Source organism: Mastigoproctus giganteus, chromosome 4 (assembly GCF_048544385.1).
Source record: "Mastigoproctus giganteus isolate SK-2022 chromosome 4, ASM4854438v1, whole genome shotgun sequence".
NCBI lineage: Eukaryota > Metazoa > Arthropoda > Arachnida > Uropygi > Thelyphonidae > Mastigoproctus > Mastigoproctus giganteus.
In genome coordinates this window covers 41,458,653-41,482,994 of record NC_143578.1, presented here as the reverse complement: position 1 = coordinate 41,482,994, position 24,342 = coordinate 41,458,653, and the positions used below count along the sequence as shown (strand labels likewise).

Here is a 24,342-nt window from a genome sequence, read left to right as displayed (position 1 = left end):
CACTTCGATCAGATCACTTCGCAGATGCCTAGTCTCCAGATACTGCAACTTGCAGAACTTTAGCCTTTCTTCGTAATAGCACCCCTTTGTTCCTTTTACCAGTCTTGTTGCCCTTCTCTTTACTCATTCTAGCAACTCTGCATCTTTCCTAAAATGAGGCCTCCAGACCTGTACACAGTACTCAACGTGTGGCCTGACCATTGCCTTATACACCTTCATTACTTCCCTGCTTCCTGCCTGCACTTTTGCTGGGTTTTAAGCTTCTTTGCTACTTGGAACACTTTTCTTCTGTTATTTTTCCCATTACATTTCAAAATTTTGTATATTTTGGTTATTCTTTCTTAAAAATTTTAATATTTTACTAAATTTATATTTTAGTAATAATATGGCCACCTATATTTTATTCTCATTTGAGGCATTGGTGGGTACTTATATACAGTCTATTCATTTTTCATGTCTTTGAGTGCTTCACTGGTTGGGAATTTGTTTGCTTACTGGTTGTTGTAGTAAGGTGGCTGCAGTTGTTCACCTTGGCCCCTTACTAGGGTTGAGGCATTATTGAAATGCTATGTTCTTCAGTCACTGTTGTGCCTTGTAGCTTCTCCTGAAGAGATGGAGCATCTACAGCCAAATTTCTCATTCTACTTCTTCCCATATTTCTTTTTACATGCAATGTACAGCATTAGCATTAGTAGAGGCATATGATGCAAGAAAGCAAGCTTATACAACATCAGCCAAAAAAAAAAAAGACTCTTCCCATTTTATCCATCCATTCATTCCAAATGCCTGTCTAGTTCTGCCTTGAATTTATTTAAGCTATCAACTTTCACAACAACAGATGGAAGTTTGTGTTCCAGCAGTCAATTACCTGCTGGCTAAAGGAAAATTTCCACACATCTATTCAACAACTGTCTTTCCTCAATTTCAATTTATGCCCCCTCAGGTTTGTAATCTGAGCAATCAGCATTGAGCCTGCTTAATCCATTCAAGGCCTTATACACCTCAGTCAGATTGCCTTGAAGGTGCCTAGTCTCCAGATGTTGCAATTTGCAGAACTTAAGCCTTTCTTCATAAGAGCACCCCTTTGTTCCCCTCACCAGTCTTGTTGCCCTTCTCTGTACTCGTTCTAGCAACTCTACATCCTTCCTAAAATGAGGTCTCCAGACCTGTACGCAGTACTCAAGGTGTGGCCTGACCATTGCCTTATACAAGGTGATATCACCTCCTTATCTCTGCTCACAAAATTTCTGTATATCATTGACAAAACCCCATGACCTACTCCGGCAGCCTGTCTGCACTGTCAGAAAACTTCATATCCATCAGTACTTCATTAGGCAGACTTAATTCTTTTTCTTAATTTGTCATTTCAGTTTGTGATAACTTTAAATTGGTGAAATAGGTAAACACTGTCTTACTGTCGTTTTTGCAGTTTTTGATTTCTGAAATTTCTTTGCCATGATTTATACTTTAGTACTTTATATATGGGCAGACTTTGTTTATTTATTTAAAATTAACATTATTATTGTTATGAAACTATGAGTTTGATAACAGAGACATACCATCTTGGTTGACTTTTTTTCAAGTTTCATTTACCCATTTGGTCAGGTCTAGCAAGAAAATTACTGTGTGCTTAGTATTGGTTATATGGTTCTGGGGGCCCCAGGCTTTTGATATATCAGCCAAAAAAATTAATTAATAATAATAATAATAAATAAAATAAACTGAGTTTTACATTTTTCTCCTTGTGTAGGTACCTATGCAGCTAACTTTTGAATCTATCCAAGCTGTCATTCTCAACTACTCATAGAAGTAACTTATTCCAGTAATTAAAAACTCACCAGCTAAAAGAAACTCCCTACACTCCAGTCTAAACCTCTTCCCATGAAATTTGAATTTATGTGTACTAGTTTTGGTATAATTTATAACCACGAGCATTTCCCCTTCATCCATTTTAATATCCTCTATCAAAACCATGTCAACTTCAATCAGAACCTCCCCATGGTACCTAGTTACCAAGCTCTGTGGCCCACATATTCAGAGTCTTTGATCATATGGATATATGATGAAAGACTGAGTATGTGGGCCCCAGAGCTTGTGGGCCTTTTGCTGACCTCATCACTGCACATCTTTGAACCCTTGCAAGAAGCCTGATGTCTTTTTTTAGGTGCAATCTCCATACTTTGTTACCGTATTCCAAGAGAGGTCTTAATATTGCCTTCTACAGTGAGATTATGACTTCCTAATCTTTACAATGAAATGTTTGATAAATCATGGATGGGACATCATGGCTCTCATTGCCACCTGTCTACACTATGAGAATTTAACCCCACCAAGTATGTAAGTTATTTTGGGATTGCTCTTCCCCAAGTGCAAGCCCTTCTATTTTTCAGCGTTAAAGCATATCTATCACTTTTTAGAAACATCCTTGAAGCCTATCCAAGTCATCCTGAAGGAGCATTGCTTGTTATTGATCATTAATCATTCCTCCCCAATGTTTATATGAAAATTTTGGCATTGTACTACCCTCAATGCTTTGCCAGTATAATTTAAGAAAGTCAGTGTGGATCCCAACATCCAACTTATACAATGGCCTCCCCTGGTTTATCACTTATCAGTTTTGGTATTGACCAGGCTTACCCATGATGCATTTTATCTTGAGGAGGCTGTTTAGTAATGGTGTAAACAAACAGAAGAAGATATACAAATGAATGAAAAATTATTCATTAAAATTTGGAGTAGGTAAATACTAAAGTTAATGTACTTAATACTTGTGACTGCTGTTACAAATATATTTTCTCTTTGATGGCTTATCTCCTTTAAATTTTTGCTAATGGTTGTAGAAAAGTATTTCATAAAATTAAAAATTTTGTTTAATTTTTTTTCGACTTTAACTTTAAAATAGTTCATATAATGGAAGTACAAGAATCAAAACATAATATAATTATTATTTTCATGATTCTCATAAGTTCTCTTCATGACAGATTCATGACAGCAAGAATCAGTTACATCTCCATCCCTTCCCATCTGTGCCCTAAGAGTATGACAGCATAGTGGTACAGTGTTAAAAATGTCAGTATTTATTGTATATTTGGTCCTTGAGGTTGTCACAGACATTCTCTCAGATATGCCAGACAAGCTGTACTTGCTACCTGGGAGTTTAAAACGCTGATGGAACTGATATTTGGGTGACACTCAAGTCAAGTGGACCCAATTTTGGCAAAGACCGGACAGTTTGTGGCAGCCAGATCCTCTGCTTGCACCTTCACGATGGTGGGACTGTTAGTAATCCTGGGTATAACCTCCATGCACAAGCACACGATGGGTGACCACTCAGGTGTGAACCAACATAAGCAGGGGTCGAGGTGTGGTGCCCACACCATATGGAGGAATGCTACCCCTCAGTGTTACCAGGCAGTACTATGTGGTAGATGACTCTCATAAACCGGTGCAATACCACCACTTTGCTTATTGGAGGCTTGAAGTTGTGATGGTGGTGGAACCCATGTTCAGTCTCCAGAGCTAAGTTCCGGTCAACCCTTCCCGATCTCTTCCATCATGCAGTATAATTGATGACTTTTGAGGTTATGATGAACATCGTGGCGAGATCCAATCTTCCTTACATTTCGAGGGTACATCTCTAAAACGGTGTTTGCAGGCTGCCCACTAGTTAGTACACCGGACCGAACCTATTGGTAACTGTCCAGGAGGCTTCCGGATCAGCTAGTGTATAATATTGCTACCTCTACTCTACCAGACAGTGACTGGAGGGAGTCCGAGTAGTGGGTATGTGGGGGGCATTGTTGAGGCCATGTTATTTCAACGATCTGGGTATATTCTTACCATATGTACGCTATATCCAAAAATTTCATTACTTCATACAGCATGTCCCACCCTCCACACAAGACTTTTATCCAATCTCTTTCTTATCTGATATCCAGTCTTCCTCTAAATATCTACTTCCATTTCTTAAATGAGAATTTTTCTAATTGGAAATTAGAACAGTTCTGGTTCTAATTTCCTGAGTAGACTGCCAAGGTAACTGTTTTTACCCACTTATAATTTCCTTTTATTCCTTCCCACCATCTTAACTTAGTCTTATCTTATTTCATATTCTTCACAGCTTTCCTTAAGTCATCCTACAAAAGCTATAATCCCCCTTCTGTATTAGCACCATGTCACCTGAAAATCTCACTGTCTGTGCAATTTTATCCCCCTATCCTTACACAGGAGATGGGGATGACAGGATGGATGTTTTCCATCCATCCTGTCATCCCCATCTCCTGTCTTACATATATATATATATATATATATATATAAAAACTGTAAAACTATTATGAAGAAGAGTAAGAATAGAGCAATAACGAAATTGATGTCTACAAACATAAGTGGCTGCTTATGCATATCCAACAAAATGTTGCATGATATAATGTATAAAAAGCAATATGGAGGCAAAATGGAAAAAGCACAACCAAACAAGAGAAGAAACAAATAAATAACTAAACAAGGACAGAAGTAGAAAAAGGAGAGTGAAAAGAATATGTACCTAAAACTTTTGAAAATACAGTAAACCCTCGATTTAATGGACCCCGATATAATGGATTTTGGATTTAATTGACTGTACAAATAATAATACAGTAATGTACATACAGTAATACCCCGACTTACGCGAACTCTGAGTTACGCGGTTCTTGATTTTTTCATTTGGCAACACTGCCGCCCACTATCTTCAAGGTCGTTTTTCATATGCTATCAATATACGGTGCGATGGCGGAGAGTGAGAGCGAAAGATGAACAAAATTCAACTTTGCTGCCGCATGAGCTGCACACATATACAAGAATTTGTATTCCAACTGTCATATTTATGTGTGCGTTCGAATTCGTGCTCAACTTTTGTTGGAAATTACATCATTTTCGTGAGAGAAATGGATCGTGTCGGTTGAGCCGTATATCGATGGCATATGAAAAACGACCCTCAGTGTTTCTCTTGCTGTGATACGCATTGGATATGTTTCGCACGAACTCTACGTGCACAATTATGATTCTATGATCGACGAAACTTAAGATTGTTTTGTTATACGTTTTCTAAACCCTTAAAAAAACTATGTCGTTCAAACAAAGTAAATCTGATTCTCCTGCACCTGGTAAGAAAAGGAAAACGATATCTTTGAAATGTAAACTTAACATTATCAAGGATTTTGATAGCAGAATGAAAATTTGTGAATTGGCAAAGAAGTTTGAGCTACCGGAATCCACAGTAAGAACAATTATAAGAGATAAAGAAAGAATTCTTCAAGCGGTGAAAAATGCTCAATCCTTGAACTCAAGCATAATCCGTAAACGTCATGGTATTATTGCTGAGATGGAAACAATGCTGAAATTATGGTGTGATAAGTAAAAGTGAAGAATTGTCCAGTCGATCAGAACACTGTGTGTTATCAAGCTAAGATTTTTGAGAGGTTGAAAGAGGAAGCTGAGGAGGCGGGCAAAGATAAAAACTTTGTAGCTAGTAATGGTTGGTTCAACCGATTTAAAACTCGCTGTAACTGGCACAGTATCGCGGAGAGTGGAGAGGCAGAAAGTGCCAATAAAGAAGCTGCATCTTCTTTTCCTGAGATACTCAAGGCTATGATAGAAGAAGAGAAGAAGAAGGTGACTATAGCAGTGAAACCTTATTTAACGTGGATGAGACTGGCCTGTTCTGGAAGAAGCTGCCTAAAAGAACTTTTATCGCATGTGAAGAAAAAAAACTTTCCAGGCTTTAAAGTTTCCAAAGACCGATTGACAGTGATGGTTGGCAGGAATTCAGCTGGTGACTGCAAGTTAAAACCTCTCTTAATTTATCGCTCCGAAAACCCAAGAGTTTTAAAAAATATATCTAAAATTAGCTTACCAGTGATTTGGAAGTCAAATCATAAAGCTTGGGTGACAGCTTCCGTCTTTGAGGACTGGTTTGGTTACCACTTCATACCCGAAGTCGAACGTTATTGCAAGTCTAAACAGATTCCATTTAAAGTGATGCTTCTTATTGACAATGCACCCGGTCACCCTCCTGCCACCCTAATTAATTTCAATGCACTTGTGAAAGTTGTGTTTTTGCCTCCAAACACAACCAGCTTGCTTCAACCGATGGACCAGGGAGTCATCAAAACATTCAAGGCTTACTACACGAGGCGTTCGTTTGCACGTCTGAATGAAGCTATGAGACAAAATAGTGGGATATCTGTTAAAGACTTTTGGAAACAATTCAATGTTTTAGCTGCCGTAAGAATCATTGAAGAATCTTGGGATGAAATTTACAAAAAAACATTGAATGGTGTCTGGAAGAAACTTTGTCCATTTTTTTCAAAAACGAGATGAAAACAATGCCAGAAACTGATCGTGTCGCTCATGTGATAGAAGTTGCTAATCTTGCCAGGCAATTAGATTTGGATGTCAATGGTGATGATGTCAATGAGCTGTTGGAATCACATAGTCAGGAGCTGACAATGAACGAGCTCATAGAGATGCGTGAGCAAAACGTCACTGAAGTATCTGACACTTCAGACCCAGTTCCACCTGAATAGCGGGCGACTCCATAGCCAGGTGGGAAGGAGCAGCAACAGTGCATAGTACTCGCTTCTTGATTAGATCGCGGTTCGAGCCCGTCACCACCAAATATGGAGGAAAGGTCAGGGAATTACCACTGCATATTCCTGGAGCAATATGGCCTTAGTTGCTAATGCTCCTAAAAACCAAATAACAACAACCAGAAAAGCACGTGACACTTGCAAGCTTGACAGAAGGTCTCAGCTCAATTGAAAAGGGCTTAAAAATTTTAGAAAACATAGACTCCAACGAAGAACGCGTTATAGCTACAAAGCAAGGAATAAAAAAATTATTAGCTTGCAACGAAGAAATTCTGCGTGAAAAAAAGAAGGCGCTGTGTCGTCAGACGAATTTGTTAGTTTTATGAAGCCATCGACATCGAAATAACTTGTTTACGTAACTTATTTATTTTTTTAATACATATTTTGTATTAATATGTATAAAGAACTGCAATTTTATTAAATATTTTTCTTCTAAACTAGTGTTTTTGTTAGTCCTTGGTTCGAATTAAACAAAATTTATATCTATTTATATGCAAAGTTGTACCCCGACTTACACGAATTCGACTGAAGCGATTTTCGTCGGACCCACCTATTGCGTAACTTCGGTGTATTACAGTATTAATCTCGACCATATTATTTTTTTTAGGTTATACAAAACTTCTGTGTTATTATTAATTAAAAATTAATAATAATTACCTATTTCCATTATTGTTTTGCTAATTACCTACTTTTATTTTTATAATCAAATTCAGGAAATTGTAATCAAGAAATTGTGTTTTATTCTTTCTGAAAACGTGTTCAAATAGCTGTTTCTTAAATTCCAGATTACAGATTTCTCCCAGATTACAGATAACAGATAAGAGCAGTTGGTGACTTGCAAGCTGAACGTGACTCAGGACACTAAACTGCAGGTCACCCGACTCACTTTGTTTCATTCTCAGTCTGCCCCAAGCTATCGTGCGGTCAGGTTGTATACAGAGTGTTTCTGTGATTTCTGAATTGTGACTTTATATATTAAATAATTTTGCAATCTTTACAATTTAAAATGGCATCAAGTGATAGAGGAGTTAAAAGAAAGTGTGTGAACTTAAATGTGGTACAGAAGTTAGAGCTAATTGAAAAATTAGAACAAGGCATCTCAGTAGCACGTGTTTGTGAAATTTATGGTGTAAAAAAACAAACTGTTTCTGATATCCGTAAATCAAAAGCCAAATTGCAACATAATTTTACATTGTACAGTACTGTATATTGTATTAAAGTTTTTTTTTTTCACATTAAGAACAATAAAAAATGCCCCTCCCCAGGTTACATCCGATTTAACAGACTTTCGGCATTAACGGACACCCCCCTTCTCCCCTATTAGTCCGTTAAATCGAGGGTTTACTGTATTAAATAAAAGACAAATATAGTCAAGGTTACAGCCAATAATGACAACACTGTTGTTTAACTCTTCTACCTATTTCTATTTTTTTCTTTTTTTTTTTTTTTTTCTTTTTATAGTTTCTTTATCAGTCTTCTGTCTCTCAAATCAGTTTCCATATCCTTCAGTATCTTCATTATTATTATAATATGGGTTTTATAAAATTCTCTTGTACAATTGCTAGAAATTTATAATCACTGAACCATGTAGTAGAAAATTTTAACTGGAACTGATTAGAATTGGATAATTACATGAGATTATATTGGATGATTACATGAGATTATATTAGATGATTGCATGAAATTATATTGGACGATTACATAGCAAGCTTTGTGATTATGAAAATACTATAATGAGAACCATAATGATGATATTGTATTATTGCACTCCTTAAATTAATAATAATTTTGTTAAATTTTTTTGCATTTGACTATTTTTTTTAGATTGAAGAAAACTGGTCTAGGTTACCATTCTTTCTTTTGTTTCTCCGGTTATTCCCAATGACTCCAAATTGGTTTCTTAATATGGCATCACCAGTTTTAAACATTCCACTGTACATGTTTTTTTTATCTGTATTAATTGGTAAGTATAAAGTAATAGAGCTATAAATTTTAAATGCTACTTATTTAATACTGTTATACTTGCAAACGTTTTTACACAATGTATGAATATCTGAAGGCAGTTTTTTCAGTTCATATATTTCTTTGAATTCAGATTTTATATTCAGCTGGTGCCATGTAAATGAAAATAAAAACTTGACATAACTGTATGATCTTGATTATTTGAAAAATATCACATGCAATGTAAGAAATCACATATGTAAATTTGAGTGATTCTGCCAAATTCTTGAAACTGACAGTATTCCAACCTTCTTACCACATGCTGTTGGAGACTTTACCACATGCTGTTGGAGACTTAGCACTGTTCACTATTTTTCCTTTTCAAGTTGCTTGATTTCACCAGTATGAAAAACACTTCTCACGAGCGCAATTATCAGAGTTGAATTATGTGGAATGGAGCTTAATGTGGGCATGTCTCAAGCATGCTCAATGTATTAAATCTTATTTGCTTCTACTTGGGGTCAGTTGCACTTGCTAACAGCACAGAATTTTTCATTGCACTTATAATATTTTTTGGGTTTCCTGATTTCTATCTGAAAATTGTCAGTAGTGCAAAGATTATCTTTAGTTTCAGTCACTGCTGATGTGTATATTGTTATTATAAACCAAATAGAATAACATCTTTAATGTATTAAATAGCTACTACATATTTTTTTTTTTTTTTTAATGATTTAAATATCATCTAGTTATGAATAGTTAGGCTTTGAGGATATTGGTACTAAAACCCATCAGGAGATGAGGACTGAGGTAGCAAATTTCATGTAGAAAGATAGTAAAATTCTCTACATGCAGTCCATATCATATTTTTAAGTGTGCAAAAATGTTCTACCATGAATGTTATATATAGAACTTCCATAATATTCCTGCTCACACTTGTAATTCCTCCATTAAGATGTATGCACAGCGCTTTAGCCTTCATGAATTCAGCAAATGCCCCATTACCCTAAAGGCACAAGGTAACACTGCATCAACCTTGACCGAGTCACAAAACTGCATAGCCAACCGGGCTAGCCGGGTGGGTAAAGTGCCTGCCTGGCAAACCAAAGGTCGCGGGTTCGATTCCTGCCTCGGGCTTGGATCAAAGTACTGCAAAAAACCTTGGGAGGTGCATTATGGCCACAGAAGCCTATGCGCCAACAACTACCAAAAAAAAAAAAAAAAAAACTCTGCATTACTAAGTTCCCTATGGAAATCCTCCCTCTCTTCTATCTTTTGTCTTAAGTACACCTGTCCCAACAATTAATGCTTTCTTGTGTTCTCTCAGTCATCTCTATGGAAATGCAAATTAATGATTAATGATATAAAAGCTGAAAGCTTAATAGTGCCAAAGCAAACAAACTTGGAATTGAAGATTAACTCTTAAGGGTAAGCATTGTTTATCGCCATTCCCATCCAAGTAATTTAAAGACCCAGAATCAGGCCAGGCATGTCGCAGAAACAGAATAACCTGCAACAAGTCTGCCTAGCCTGCCGCAATGGGAAGGAACCAACCATTTGATGTCATGTATGCAAAATAACCTTTTGTGTCCACTTGGTCAAAACAGACATCACACATCTTTCCAAACAATGTTGGAGAAGGTTTGCATGTGACAAATGCCTTGGAGATAACTCTGAAACATCTGAACTTCCTCTTTCTCAGTCTGAACCTAACACTATTGACCGGACATTGATTCAAGTCAATATTCTCAGTCAAATACTAGTTTGCCTAAACCTTCACTCATGACCGTCGCATGTGATCAAACAGTGGGAAATGAAGTATCACCTGATAGCACTGCCAATCACATTATATGCAGCACTCTTCCGCCAACTTCCCATTGGAAATTAATGATCAAAATTGTGCCTCGAACATTAACATGTTCTCCACCTCAAACCAGCCACCAGTCACAACAATTAACTTCCAAGAAGAAGGTGATTCTCCAATAATTAATGCTGAAACTACAGTGTTGACCCCTCCTCTACAGCCTGACAGTGCAGACTTCTTGGTCCATCTAATTTACCAGTTGAGGTCCCAAATTGAGGATCTCAAGGATGAGGTCCACCCACTGAGGAACCAAAATAAGCATATCACCCATATACACTCTAACATAACCCTAACACATGGCTATTTGGCCAGTCAAAATGACAAGCTGACTTCTCAGCCACCAATCATACCTAAATGCACAAAAACCACTCCTGTCAAACCTCCTAGCCTTATAAAGCCTGGTTCTCACACTCAAATCCACTCAAGACAGTTAGTAGAGAGATCTGCAGACACTCTGAATAAGCACATTAGCAAGGCCCATCATGCATTCAGCAGAAAAACATACTCAGGCCCACAATGGCTGGTGACCAACAACAGCTGTGCACTCTTGAAGAAGTATCCCAACCAGAGAATCCATTAGGAAATAACAAAAACTCCCTACAAGCCCAAGAACTAAACAGTAATTCAACTAACACCCATCATGTTCTGCCCACCTCATATGCCGTTATGCTTACCAACAGCCCTCCTAGTGATACCTACGTCCCATCTAGAGTTGTGACTTCCAAGCGAGGAGAGAAGAACTGTAACACTGTCATTGACTCCAACCCTAACACACAGGTGTCAAAATCGTACAACGTAGAGGAAGGAGGCCAAGGCCTTCCAACATTTTTATAAACAGATTAAGCCCGGAAACAACAGTGGAACAAATCTCAACCCTTCTCAAACAACTTGACATACCTGGTACTCCTCTCAAGGTCCAAACCAGGCATCCATCCTATGCCTCTTTCCGGATCAAGATCAAGGGTTCCAAGATTGAAGAGTATTTAAACACAGCTATCTAGCCTGCTGTTATTGTTATTATTTGGTTTTTAGGAGCATTAGCAACTAAGGCCATATTGCTCCGGGGATATGCGGTGGTCATTCCCTGACCTTTCCGCATCCTCCGTATTTGGTGGCTCACGGGCTCGAACCCCGGTCTAATCAAGAAGCATGTGCTGCTCCTGCCCACCTGGCTACGGAGGCGCCTATCTAGCCTGCAGGTCTCCTCATAATGCCATCTCGTAATGGTGACCAGAAGGAAGAACTGAATTCACAGGCCAAACCAGATGGGTGCAGTGTGCCTCTCTCAGCATAGCTAGGCAGCAGACCAAGCAGACTCCTTCAACAAGCTGAACGAAGAGCGGCTGCCATTCCGACTGACACCTAATTCAGATTAAGTTCTCCAACGATAAACATGTGAAATGTTTCATGCAGAATATCCAAAGCCTAAAGAACAAGCTCAGCACTCTGATCGATATGTTGCTCAGTGCGAATCACGATTTTGTTGTCCTTACTGAAACCTGGCTTCGCGACGACATGGAAGTATCGTCTTTAACCACCAACATCGGTTATCAGTCAATTCTGGCGAACAGGAAAGATAGGAAAGGAGGCGGAGCCTTAATCTGCCAGAGACAACAGCTCCCGCTGATCAAATCTTGGGCATACCCTGGTAGCAATTTTGATGACATCCTTGACTACTGCCTAGTCTGTGGAATCCAGTTGCTAGTATGCGCAGTCTGCTTACCCCCACCTGTTACAGATCAATGCATTATTAACTTCTCTGCCTGGCTCCTGACTTCAGTCAATTACAACCAAAGAGTGATAATTCTGGGAGACTTCAACCTGCCTGCCATCTGCATTGAAGTTCCTTGAAAGGCTAATTTCAGATCTGTCAAATCTCAATATGCACAGAATCTTTGTACCACCCCCTCTCATGGAGAAGCCACATTATGGAGAATCTTTTCCAGCTATGGTAGTGTAGAAGTTTTAATCGGCTCTAATTCGACATTTAACTCCGACCATAGGTCAGTTGAAGCATCTCTGATCCTCATGGCAAAAGAATGCTGTAATCAGTCTCTCCCAATTTAAAAGATCAGAAAAACTGTATGATCCAAAATACTTAAAAATTGAAACGTCAGTTGACCTCTTTAGGCTCTACCCCCGGAAAGCCCTTAGTGAAATTAATATTGAGGAAGCAGCGTTTTGGTTTCAGAGATGGCTTTCATTCATTGCAAGAGTGTGTCATCTGCCCATGCTTGAAGCCGTGGTGGTCCAACACCCTTATGCACCAATTTAAAGAAAAGCAACGACTACATGCTCAATTCAAAAGACTACCTTTGCAGAGAACATACTCAGCTTATTCACTAGCCAGAAGCACCTTCCAGAAATCCAAGAAGCAGGCAATTGACAAGTTCATGGAGAAGAGACATGTGGCCTGTGGACAGTGAGCCCAATTGACCAATCAAATTGGGTCACCACAATCGTTAGACCTGCCGAATGGAGTGATCACTTAACTCGATTCCTTAAAAAAAGACAGTGAAATGGCAGACTTCCCCTGGAATAGTACCCACTACAACTCAACTAACCTCACTAAAGTGTCGCTATACGAAGAAGAGCTAATCAAGGCCATCAGCGCTCTGGTTGATAAGAAAACAATGGGAAGTGACTCTATTCCCACTTTTTGTCTAAAAATCGCCTCCTACTTCATCAGCAAGGAGCTGACAGAGCTGTACAACAGAATCCTACAACAGGGAGTCGTCCCAGTTGCTTGACTGAATTACAGAGTTGTTCCAGTTCCAAAAGTGCAAAACCCTAACTCAATTACTGACTACAGGCCAATTTCTATTTCCTCATCTCTTCTCAAATGCCTAGAGAAGTGCATTTTCAAAGCTGTTGCCAACCAGATCCTCTCCCAGTGACCTCAGCACACACTATGCACTCTCACAAAGATCACCAATAACGTGTCTACAGGCTCTAAACTTGAAAACCCTGCAGCCCTGGGAACAAGGCTCTGTTCTTCATGCTGTCTTCCTGGATCTGAAAGCTGCATTTGACTCAGGACAGATCAATTCTCTCATGTGCCTCCTGGAGAACTACTAAGGTTTCACAGGTAATGTCGCTAAGCTCCTCAGAAGTCTACTCACCAAGAGATTTCTCACCTTCCAGCAAGGAAATCGCTGCATCACCTAGCAGATGGATGTCTGTCGGCAGTGCTATTTTCGGCGATATTTTTACCGCTAATAAATGAGTTACCTGCATTTATGGCCTGTGCCAACGATATTGTATGCCCTCTACCAAACCCTGCTAACACCTCACGAGACCCGGCAAAGAATCTATTGAAGTTTGTCACCCTCAACAAATATCTGTCCTCCTTGTAAATATGCCGCTTTTTTGGGCTAAAACTAAACCCGGAAAAATCAAAGTACATCATCTTCTCACCAAGAGCACAAGCAGACCTCAATCCAGCAGTCTCTCTGGAGTCTGCAGTTGAGGGGCATCTACTCCTCGCCACTCATTCAGTTAAATTCTTAGGGGTGATAATGAACAAAAATCTGACCTATAAGGATCAAATCCAGCAACTGCACTCAAAATCGCTACGGGCCTTCTGGGACATGAAACTTGACCTGTAAATCGCATAATAAAGAAACAGTTGGGAAATTTCTCTTCTAATATTCCGGCTCAAACATCGGTTATGGCATTGAAGTCTGGTCTGCAGCTCCTTTGTCCAGCCTGAAGATGCTTTGAGGTCTAGAATTCTGGGCCAACAATTGGGCTCATCTTCCCTATATGACATCAAGATCACAGCTCTGTAAAAATCTAAGCTACACCCCAGCCCAGCACATGGCATATGCGAGAAAGCTCACAGTGGCACTCAATCTGTGCTCCGCAGTTTGTGACTTCATCAGCATCTGGGAATTCATGGGTTGGAAAATCCCAGGTAGGGCTCTCAGAAACCCTTCAGTGCTCTGTTCAAACCTGCAGAAGCTCTCAACCTTCAAGTGGCACTTTCCCAACAGCATAATCAGCACACTGAGCTCAGCTGACATTGATTTTGATCTGTGGTCCAGTGATTTGGCATACAGGGAAAAAAAGAGAAAATCCATAATTCACGTGCAATCACAGTTCCTCTGGATGCCTGTAATGGGAATTGTATACTTCTAAAAAATTTTGTATATAAAGAATTTTATTATTATAAATTCCACATATATTTGTAAATTAGTTGCTAGTTTTCATTTGTCCATTATCATGCATAAAGACTGTCAACACACAAAAATTAGTGCATTGTTCTTTAGTTAAACAGAATTATGCATGATTGTTTCAAAAAGGCATCTGTAGACATATTCTACTGACATTAATTAATAATAGCCCATTGACTGCTAGTTACTGTATCTTATTAAAAAACATTAAAAATAACAGTTACTTTTGAGCCTTGTAAGCTACTGAGGAAAGTGACTTTTCTCTCTTTAAGTGCTTTCACCAATACCATTCACTTATTTATTCACTGAATGTGAACTACACTTCTCTGATATAGTAACATAAGTAAGTGATGCAGTGCCTGCATGAGACAGTGAAGAGATTACTGAATCCTAGCATTAATGTTCTGAGATTGGTTGTCAGATTTATTCTGATTATAGTGTTGTTTTTATACTGGTTGTGGTACTTTGGATTTGTTTGTGTGCAAAAAAAAAAAGTAATATGCAAAAAGCATAATTATTGTAATGGCAGCTTTATTGCAGCAGTATATAAACTTCAGTACAATTAATAAATTGCCTTACCAAAATATAAACAAAATGGAAAATGTTCAAATCAGGTAGATTAAATGCAGAGGCATATGCTGAAATTATTATTCTTTTCTAGTAAAAAGTAAGGTACTATTACTCAAAAGTTTTCTCAAACTTTTTTTGTGTTTTAACTTGAATTAGTGAAATTCAGAAGTGATGTGGAGTTTTTAATTAAATTTTGTAGTTTGTTACAAAAGGAAAAAAGCTAAAAGAATGACAAAATAATTTAGGAATTTAGAAAAATTTAAGAATGCAATTGATCTGTCTCTCAATTGTGCACTCTAAGAGCTGGTTGGCAACTAGAAAATACTTCATATCAGTAAAACTGTCTTATTGAAATATATTCCTAATGTATGTATATACATCCATTTATCTAAATGCAATTACTTTGATTTTTTTTAAATATTGTTCACATTTGATTTGTTGGTTTACTATGACAGAGTTAAGACACTCTACATACATAAATTTTCCCATACAGTATTCAGAGAAATATTGTTAATTGTAAAATTGTTAAGAATGTAAAAAATAATATTGGTTGGTTTATGAGTATGCAATGACCACACAAGGTGATATACACAGCAACAGTAGATACTGAATTTAAAAAAAACTAGGAAAAAAACGGGAAAGAAGGAGAAAGGAGGAGAGGATATGCAGATGGTTGTAAATGTAATACAATCAAGTGCTGAAATGGGCAGTACTGGAATGCATGTGGAAGAGTCCTGCAGCACTACCAATTCCAACAGGACTACATATCTGTCCTCCTAACTGGGCACTTCCAGCACAGTTTGCCAGTAATACAGTCATCACTCTTATTCCATCTTTTGTATTATGCTGGGGAGTGGGAGATGGTAAATTTGGCTATGCAATGCAAGAAAACAATACAAACTGCAGCAGAAACAAAAAAAAGGTTAGCTTTGCCTGCACTTTTTTATTTGTCTCTAAAAATTTTTGGCTTTTGTATTAATTTATGGCATCAGAATTTTTTTTTTTTTTACAGCTTATAAACTTATGTTGTGTTTTATGCATATAAATTGAGTTTGATAATGTTATTTGAACTATCATATTTTCCAGACATATATTCCATTATTGGAACATATGTTCCAATAATGTTATTGGAATTATCATATTTTTTAAGATGCATTGGATCAAGAGACATACCCAGGTTTTAGAATCCAAATATTGGTAAAAAATATTTTATTACATATATCAGAAACCCAAAATGCTAAACTAAATATCAGTCTAGAATGAATTTACCTGTTCTAGAATCTCCAAAAAATTCATTACCATTACTCTTCATTACTTATGGTCTGCAGTGTTATGATGCTGTGATCTGAACTGTTACTTTTTTCAAAGAGGTCAAAGAAGCCATCGTCTTTTGTACCATCAAGGGCATTGGTGATTCTCCATTTCTTGAAAGATTTTGAGTTTTAAAGGGAAATAGGGTTTTATTGATCTGTTCTTGTGAGATGCATACATCCTCAATTGCATATGCTAGGCAAGAACAATGACTAATTTCATATGGCTGGTATGGGGAAAAAAAATCTCACTGCATGTATATGGTATGTCTTTGAACCATGAGATGCAGCAGAATTTTAGGCAGTGTTTTGCAGGAGGAAAAATGCAACATGGCCAAAAAAATACGATATATAGAAATCTAGAGTTTAATTCCTACCTTCTCTTAGGCTTAGCTTTTGAGTTAATCATTAGTAGTGGCATATGATAAAAGAAAGCACTGGGAAAAAAAAAAAAAACACTTCCCATTTCACCTATCCATTTGCTCCAGTAGTATGCTTAGTTCTTCCTTGAATTTATTTAAGCTATTAACTTCCACAACAGATGGAAGTTTGTTCCAGCAATCAACCATTCACTGGCTAAAGGCAAACTTCCGCACATCTATTATGCAACTGTCCTTTCTCAGTTTCAGTTTGTGCCGCCTCGTGTGTACTCTGAGAAAGAATCCCACTATCATTGAGTTGTGCAATCCATTCAAGCCTTAAACACCTCGCAGGTGCCTGGTTTTTAAGCTGCTGCAATTTGTAGAATTGAAACCTTTCTTGATAAGAGCACCCCTTTGTTCCCTTACCAATCTCACTGCCCTTCTCTGTACTTATTCCTGCAGCTCTACATCTTTCCTAAAATGAGGCCTCCAGATCTGTATACAGTAGTCAAGACGTGGCCTGACCATTGCCTTATGCAATGGTATAATCACCTCCTTATTCCTACTAGCAAAATTCCTGCATATCATTGACAAAACCCCATGAGCTGTCCTGGCAGCCTACCTTGCCCAGAGAACTTCATATCTTACTGCACAATTTCCCCAGGTCTTTTTCATTTTCCACTACCTGAGCGTAGTACCACATAGTTGGTATGTTACTCTAGAACAGTGATCTCCGAAGTGGGGTGCGCGCACCCCTAGGGAGCCGCAAGATGATCCATGGGGTTCGCAAGATCCTCAATAAAATCGTGAGGACTGTTTTCCACACTGATATATAATCTAGATATAATGCATACCGTGTAAATTATTTCTGAATAAAACAAATATTATTGCATTACATTTACTACACTTGTTACATTAATGATTTCTTATCATTTTGTACTTGAACCTCAATTTAATTTTGTTTTGTATTTTTTCATTTGTGATCTTTTAAATTTATGTGATTTTTGATATAATGCCTATCATGGAAATGATTTATAAATAAAAAAAATATATCAGACTTATATATTTAATTTTTTTTTTTCTGGGATGCATGCGTCTTTTAAGTAAAATGAAGGGTGCACGACCAAAAAAGTTTGGAGAGCACTACTCTAGAACAGCGTTTCCTAAACTGTGTTCTGTGAAAAATTGTAATTAATAATTTAAAAAATAAATAAATTTTGCATATTTGCAGCATACACCACTTTTGTATCATTATAATTTTTAACATAATTTCTTTTTTCGGTTATTAATATACTGGCATAGACTAATAATCAAATAGACCGCAGAAAACTTTATTTTGGCAGGCTTTTGCATAGAGAAGTGTGCGTAGAGGTAATGACATCTACGAAAAAGTAGCAATGTAGTGATCTAATATGCCATTCATATGCGATTTAGCCTGGAGTACACGGGTTGAAGGAGAGGGGGAAGCGAGCGATATAACTAAACTCACTTCCTTGTATAAATTTTTTTTGATAATTATCAGTATTTCGAAATATTATTATTAAAATAAATGACCATGGATTTGTGGTTGAAAAAAAAGAACTTTAAAAGGAGAAGCAAGTACTTCTAGTATTGCAAGTGTGGTTGATGAAAACGAACACAATATTGTCACTCTTCAAAGTGAGGATGAACAGTCGCAGCCTTTTGTTCCCCAAAAATCCGAAGTGAAAAAACAGGAACCAACTAATAAAAGACCAAAACAAAAGTATGATGACGGTTATTTGAATTTCAGCTTTACATGTGTTGGAAATAGAGATGCACAGTGCTTCGTATGTAATAAAATATTACAAACAGTTCTTTGGCTCCCACTAAACTCGTGTTTCGTAAGTGTTCCGTGAATATATTGAGATGAAGAGTGTTCCATGACTAAAAAAGTTTGGGAAACGCTGCTCTAGAATTACAGCTATCCATATACAGTACTTTGCATTTGTCAATGTTAAACTTCAGTTGCCATTTCTCGGCCCATCTGCCTAACTTTTCTAGATTCTGTTGAAATAGCATACTGTCATTACTGTCATTAACCACCATGCCAAACTTTGTTTCATCTGCAAACTTGGACATTAAGCCTTATATGCCTTCATTAGTATCATTGATAAATATAGAAAACAACAATGAGCCCAACACCGAACCCTGGGGAACTCCACTAATAACATTAGTCCACAAAGAGCAGTGCACATTGTTTACCACTCCCTGTCTTCTCCCATTCAACCATCCAGTAACTTGCCCTTATTGACACACTGCTCCAATTTGTATTTACATTTATAAGCCAGAGTCAAAATATTGCTGTATTTATCTTTTTCTCTTTTTTTTTTTTTTTTTCTTGTTTACATGAAGATATTTTTGCTTTAGCATTTTTTAAACTTTACTATTTGACTTACACAGTATTTTTATTGTTTCAGAAATATTCATGTAAACTTTTTCTTTTCAAAGAAAAAGGCGAATCAGGTTGGACCCTTGTGTACTGGGTGTGGGAAAGCCTTAGACAACCCAGCTGTTGTTGCGGATGAATTCAACAGGTACTTTGCATCTGTCTTTACTGATGAAAGACTCTTCATGCTGAGAAGAAGCTGTATGAATGAGGCAAAGCCATATGAAATTAGTGATGTAATTACAGATGAATGTGTTTATTAGAAAAACTTTTGATCACAAAGGCAAGTAAGGCTCCTGGAGTTGATGGCATATATCCTGTAGTTTTGAGGGATAGTGCGAGGGAGTGTATTGAACCATTGAGGTTAATTATGAGGACATCTTTGGACCCTGAGGAGGTTCCTTTGGATTGGAAAAGTGCCAGTGTATTGCCAATACACAAAAGCAGTTCTAGGAGTAAAGTTTCCAACTACAGACCAGTTTGTCTGACTTCATTGGTAGGAAAAATCGTAGAGGAATGATTAAGAGTGCAATTCGGGGACACTTAGAAAGATATAGCATTCTGAACACAACATGGCTTTGTTAGGGGTAAATCATGCTTAACTAACTTAGTAGGCTATTTTCACATACTTACTCATGACCTGGATTTAGGGAACAATTTCGACAGTTTATTTGGATTTTAGCAAAGCATTTGTCTCGGTCCCTCATGAGAGGTTACTGTATAAGCTTGAACAGGTTGGGATTACAGGTGAGATTCTAAGATGGATTGCTAGGTGGCTGCAGGGCAGAAGGCAGAGGGTTGTGATTAAAGGATATTCTTCAGATTGGTATAACTCTGGGAGTGGGGGTCCATCAGAGATTGGTTCTTGGATCACTGTTATTTCTCATATTTTCATAAATGACATTGATGAAGGGATAGAAGGCGTGATGTCAAAATTTTCAGATGACATAAAGATTGGCAGAATCATTAATGATCAGCGCCAAGCAGTGCTCCTTCAGGATGACTTGAACAGGCTTCAAAGATGGTCCAAGAAGTGGCAGCTATGTTTTAATGCTGCTAAATGCAAGATCTTACACTTGGGGAATAGCAACTCACAAATAAATTATACACTTGATGGGGTTGAAATAAAAACAGTGGAGGAGGAAAGGAATCTGGGCGTAACAATATGAGCAAAAATGAAGTTTTCTGAACAGTGTAAACAGGCAGCCGGGAAAGCCCACGGTGTCCTATTAATGATTTCTCGAACATTATCCTGTAGAGATAGGGAGGTCATAATCCCACTGTATAAGGCAGTTGTAAGACTACATTTGGAATACTGTGTTCAAGTATGGAGATATTATTATATTACTATTCATATTATTCATACATTACTATACTGTCACCATTTATAATGATGAGACATTGTGAAAGTTATGCCTGTGACTTTCTGGTTTTATGAAAAATTAAAAGAAATTACCATTATAATCAGTAAATGAAATATATTTTTAAAATGCACAGAGTGGTATCAACCAGAAAAAAAAACATATATATATATATATATTTATACATTTCCAAACTCATTAAATATACTGTAGTTTTTAGTGTTTTGCACCAACCAAGGTTGGTGCAAAACACTAAAAACTACAGTATGAATATACCCAACCTCAGAGGCCTGTTTGAAGAATTATTTCGATGTTATGGCCGTCCAATTGTGCAGTACGTCAGAGAATTTCAGAGACATAGTGTTAGGGAGGCGAAACATGAACAGCATTTGAGGTTTGCCCATCGATGCAAGACGCATAATCTCATTCCACGAGGCTTTCAAACAAAGCTACCCTTTGAAGATGAACGAGTATTTAACATTACCAAGTGGTATCAAAAGAAGATCCTTAATATATGGATCGAAAAATTACATGACAATTTATACCACATTAGGAGAGGTAAAAGGCAGTGCTTGGATAAGATAAATGACAAGTTGACTCCGATACACTTAGCAGGAGTGGTTAGTGTGGTAGCAACTAAAGCAAAACAAATTTCGGACAGTTATAGACGGAGACAAATGGGGAAGTTTGACAAGCTTAGAGAACAAACCAAGCTTAGGGGCAATAGTGATAGCACCACCAAGGATTTTGTGGTGAATATGAGCAATAAACAATTAACTAAAGAGCAATTGGAGGTTCTAAATTTAGGACCGAAATTTGCCATGGTACCGCCCAGATTACCCGTTGCAGAAGTAGCAATGGGCGTGGAAAGGGCTATAAACAAACTTCCCGAAGCTACAGCTAATGAAGTTCGAGTAAAAGTAGCAGCGATCCTAAGTCAAGCTAAAGATGCCCCCTCCAATCTTAATGTGAAGCAAAAATTAGCGCTAAGAAGCCTTAAACAAGATGATAGCATCGTAGTCCTACCCGCGGACAAGGGCAGAGCAACTGTGGTTCTTGATAAGGAAGCATATAGAATTAAAGCGTTGGGTTTATTGGAAGATCAGATGACTTATAAAGTTATTCAGAAAAGTCCACTTCTTAGTTTGGAACGGCAAGTGAACAGAATGGTGCAGGGTTGGCTTAAGTCTAACAAAATTTCTAAGGAACAATATTGGATGTTGCACGCTACAGGTAGCCAAATGCCAAGATTTTATGGCTTGCCTAAAATTCACAAAGTAGATGTGCCACTTAGACCCATAGTCTCATTTATAGGCAGTCCAACCTATGCACTTTCTGGTTTCTTAGCCAAATTATTATCCCCACTAGTGGGACTTTCAGAATACAGTATTAAAGATAGTAAAGAATTTGTGCAGTTTATTAGAAGCCAACCCATAGAAGAGAATGAAATCATGATTTCTTTCGACGTGAAATCGCTATTTACATGTATTCCGATTGAGCATGGGGTGTGGTGTGCACACATGACGTTACAGAGGGACACCACCCTAAATACTAGAACGCAGCTAAAGCTGGAGGATATTGAGAAAGGAATAGAGTTATGCCTCTCAAGCACCACTATGGTGTTTGACAATACTATGTATAAGCAGGTTAATGGTACAGCCATGGGCTCCCCCATTAGCGCAATTATAGCTAATTTAGCTATGGAGGAGCTCGAGGCCAGAATATTTAATGCTAGTATTCTCCCTATGCGCCCCTGGAAAAGGTATGTGGATGATACGTTTTCAATTATTCGGAAGGGGAGTGAAGATCAGGTGTTGAACATCTTAAATGACTTCTCCCCATTCATACAATTTACATCGGAGGTGGAAGAAGGAGGGGTTTTGCCGTTCCTAGATGTGTTGGTCTGTAGGGAAGATCGACAGCTAAAGACTAGGGTATATAGGAAGTCCATGTGTAAAGGGCAGTATTCGCATTACAGCTCAGCTCAGACCAACCATCATAGGAACAGTGTGATAAGAACTTTAGTTGATAGAGCAAAATCGCATTGCAGTACCTCCGATGATAGAAAGTTAGAGTATGAACGGGTCACGACGGATCTTGCAAAATGTGGTTACCCCCAGAGGATTATAGAGAAATATGTTAAAGGAAATCAGAGGAGAGGCGAGCCTTTTACACCAATAGCCACTGCATACATTCCCTACTATCCGGGTTTGACTGATCATATAGCTAGAATACTAAGAAAGTACCAGACACGTTGTGTGCAGCTTCCAGGGCGGAGGCTGCACACAATCGTGTCTCAGGTTAAAGACCCCATTCAAAAAGAGAACACAAGTGGGGTCGTATATAGCATTAGATGCCCGGATTGTGGGGAATGTTATGTAGGGGAAACAAAACGCCGTCTTAAAGATCGTCTGGGGGAACACACTAAGGCAATAAGAAATGCGGAATATGGCAAGTCCGCCGTGGCCGAGCATTTTTGGGAGAAGCAACACCAGATCTCCCCGGACGATGCTATCATCACCGATCGGGCGCATAAGTTCTGGGACCGTAAGTGGCTCGAGAGTTTGCGGATTTGTTCTACAATTAACATTAATAGAGATAGAGGTACGCGGATTCATCCCATCTTTGAGACCACTATCCTCAGAAGGGATGAACGGTTCCGTATGACTTCCGCTCGAGCCACTTCCGGTTCCACAACGCAAGAGAACGGAACACGTGTGAATGAAAACACGTGAGGAGTACCATTAACCTACTGATATTTAAAGATGTACTGCAGAACAAGAAAACACCGCTGAAGAAGAAGGCTGGAGCCTTTGAAAGCTAAGGTTGGTGCAAAACACTAAAAACTACAGTATGAATATACCCAACCTCAGAGGCCTGTTTGAAGAATCATTAAATATAGACATAAAATCTTGTATGTGATACTGAAAAGTGCCTAGATTTTAGAACTCTTTATTGCATACAAAATGCACATGCTGTACGCAATACCCTTCACAGCTACAAGCCAGGGGTTTCTGTGATATCGAGTATCTATAATTAACATATATGTTTTTTTTTTATTCCAGGACTGATGCCTTACAATTTTATATGTGTGCAGACAGGAGCAATTCTTTCAGAGGTGAAATCTTTAAGTGATGTATACACTTGGAGTACAATGTTAAAACTGGCTGCTATTGCACTTGTTGCTTTGATCCCAGGTTTTGTAATCAGAAGACGTCAAAGAGCTAAAGTAACATAAAGTAGTTTAGGCCATTATGATATATATATTGTATGTGTTATAAATATCATAAGCATAAAATAAGCAAATTGTTTGTATAAATTCTTTGCATTCAATTCTATGTTTTAAGAACAAAGAACTATTTACAAATTGAGCTAATTCAGTACTGACATAGCTCATTATTCATATTTCATTATTCTTAAAACATAGTAAAGGTATTAAATAACATATCAGATACCAATATTGTATCATTAAAAAATAAATACAGTGATTGTACCCTTCATAGAAGTTGGAAAGATTCTGATTCATACTCTTAGAAAGCATTATTCTACATCTTTCTGAGAAAGTTACAACTACAATATATTAATGTACTTTGTCTCCAAGAAGCATTATTTCACATAGTGTGGTTGAATTTGAAGGGGGGGGGGGGGGTTACAAAGTAAAGGAAGAAAGTGCTAACGAGAAAATAAAGATAAAGATATTGAAGATAACTTGGGGACCAGGGAAAATAA

At 37.8% G+C, this 24,342-nt stretch overlaps 1 protein-coding gene across 1 annotated transcript in view; it reads left to right on the top strand.

Annotated features, from left to right (window-relative positions):
- Positions 1–23,851, top strand: part of LOC150086660 (transmembrane protein 41A-B-like) — a 40,567-nt gene extending 16,716 nt beyond the window's left edge. Inside the window, exons 4-5 of the mRNA XM_090372220.1 lie at positions 8,451–8,589; positions 23,679–23,851. Of these exons, the coding sequence (XP_090228346.1) occupies positions 8,451–8,589; positions 23,679–23,851 (312 nt within the window). The remainder of the gene's footprint in view (positions 1–8,450; positions 8,590–23,678) is intronic.
- The last annotated feature ends 491 nt before the right edge of the window (positions 23,852–24,342 follow it).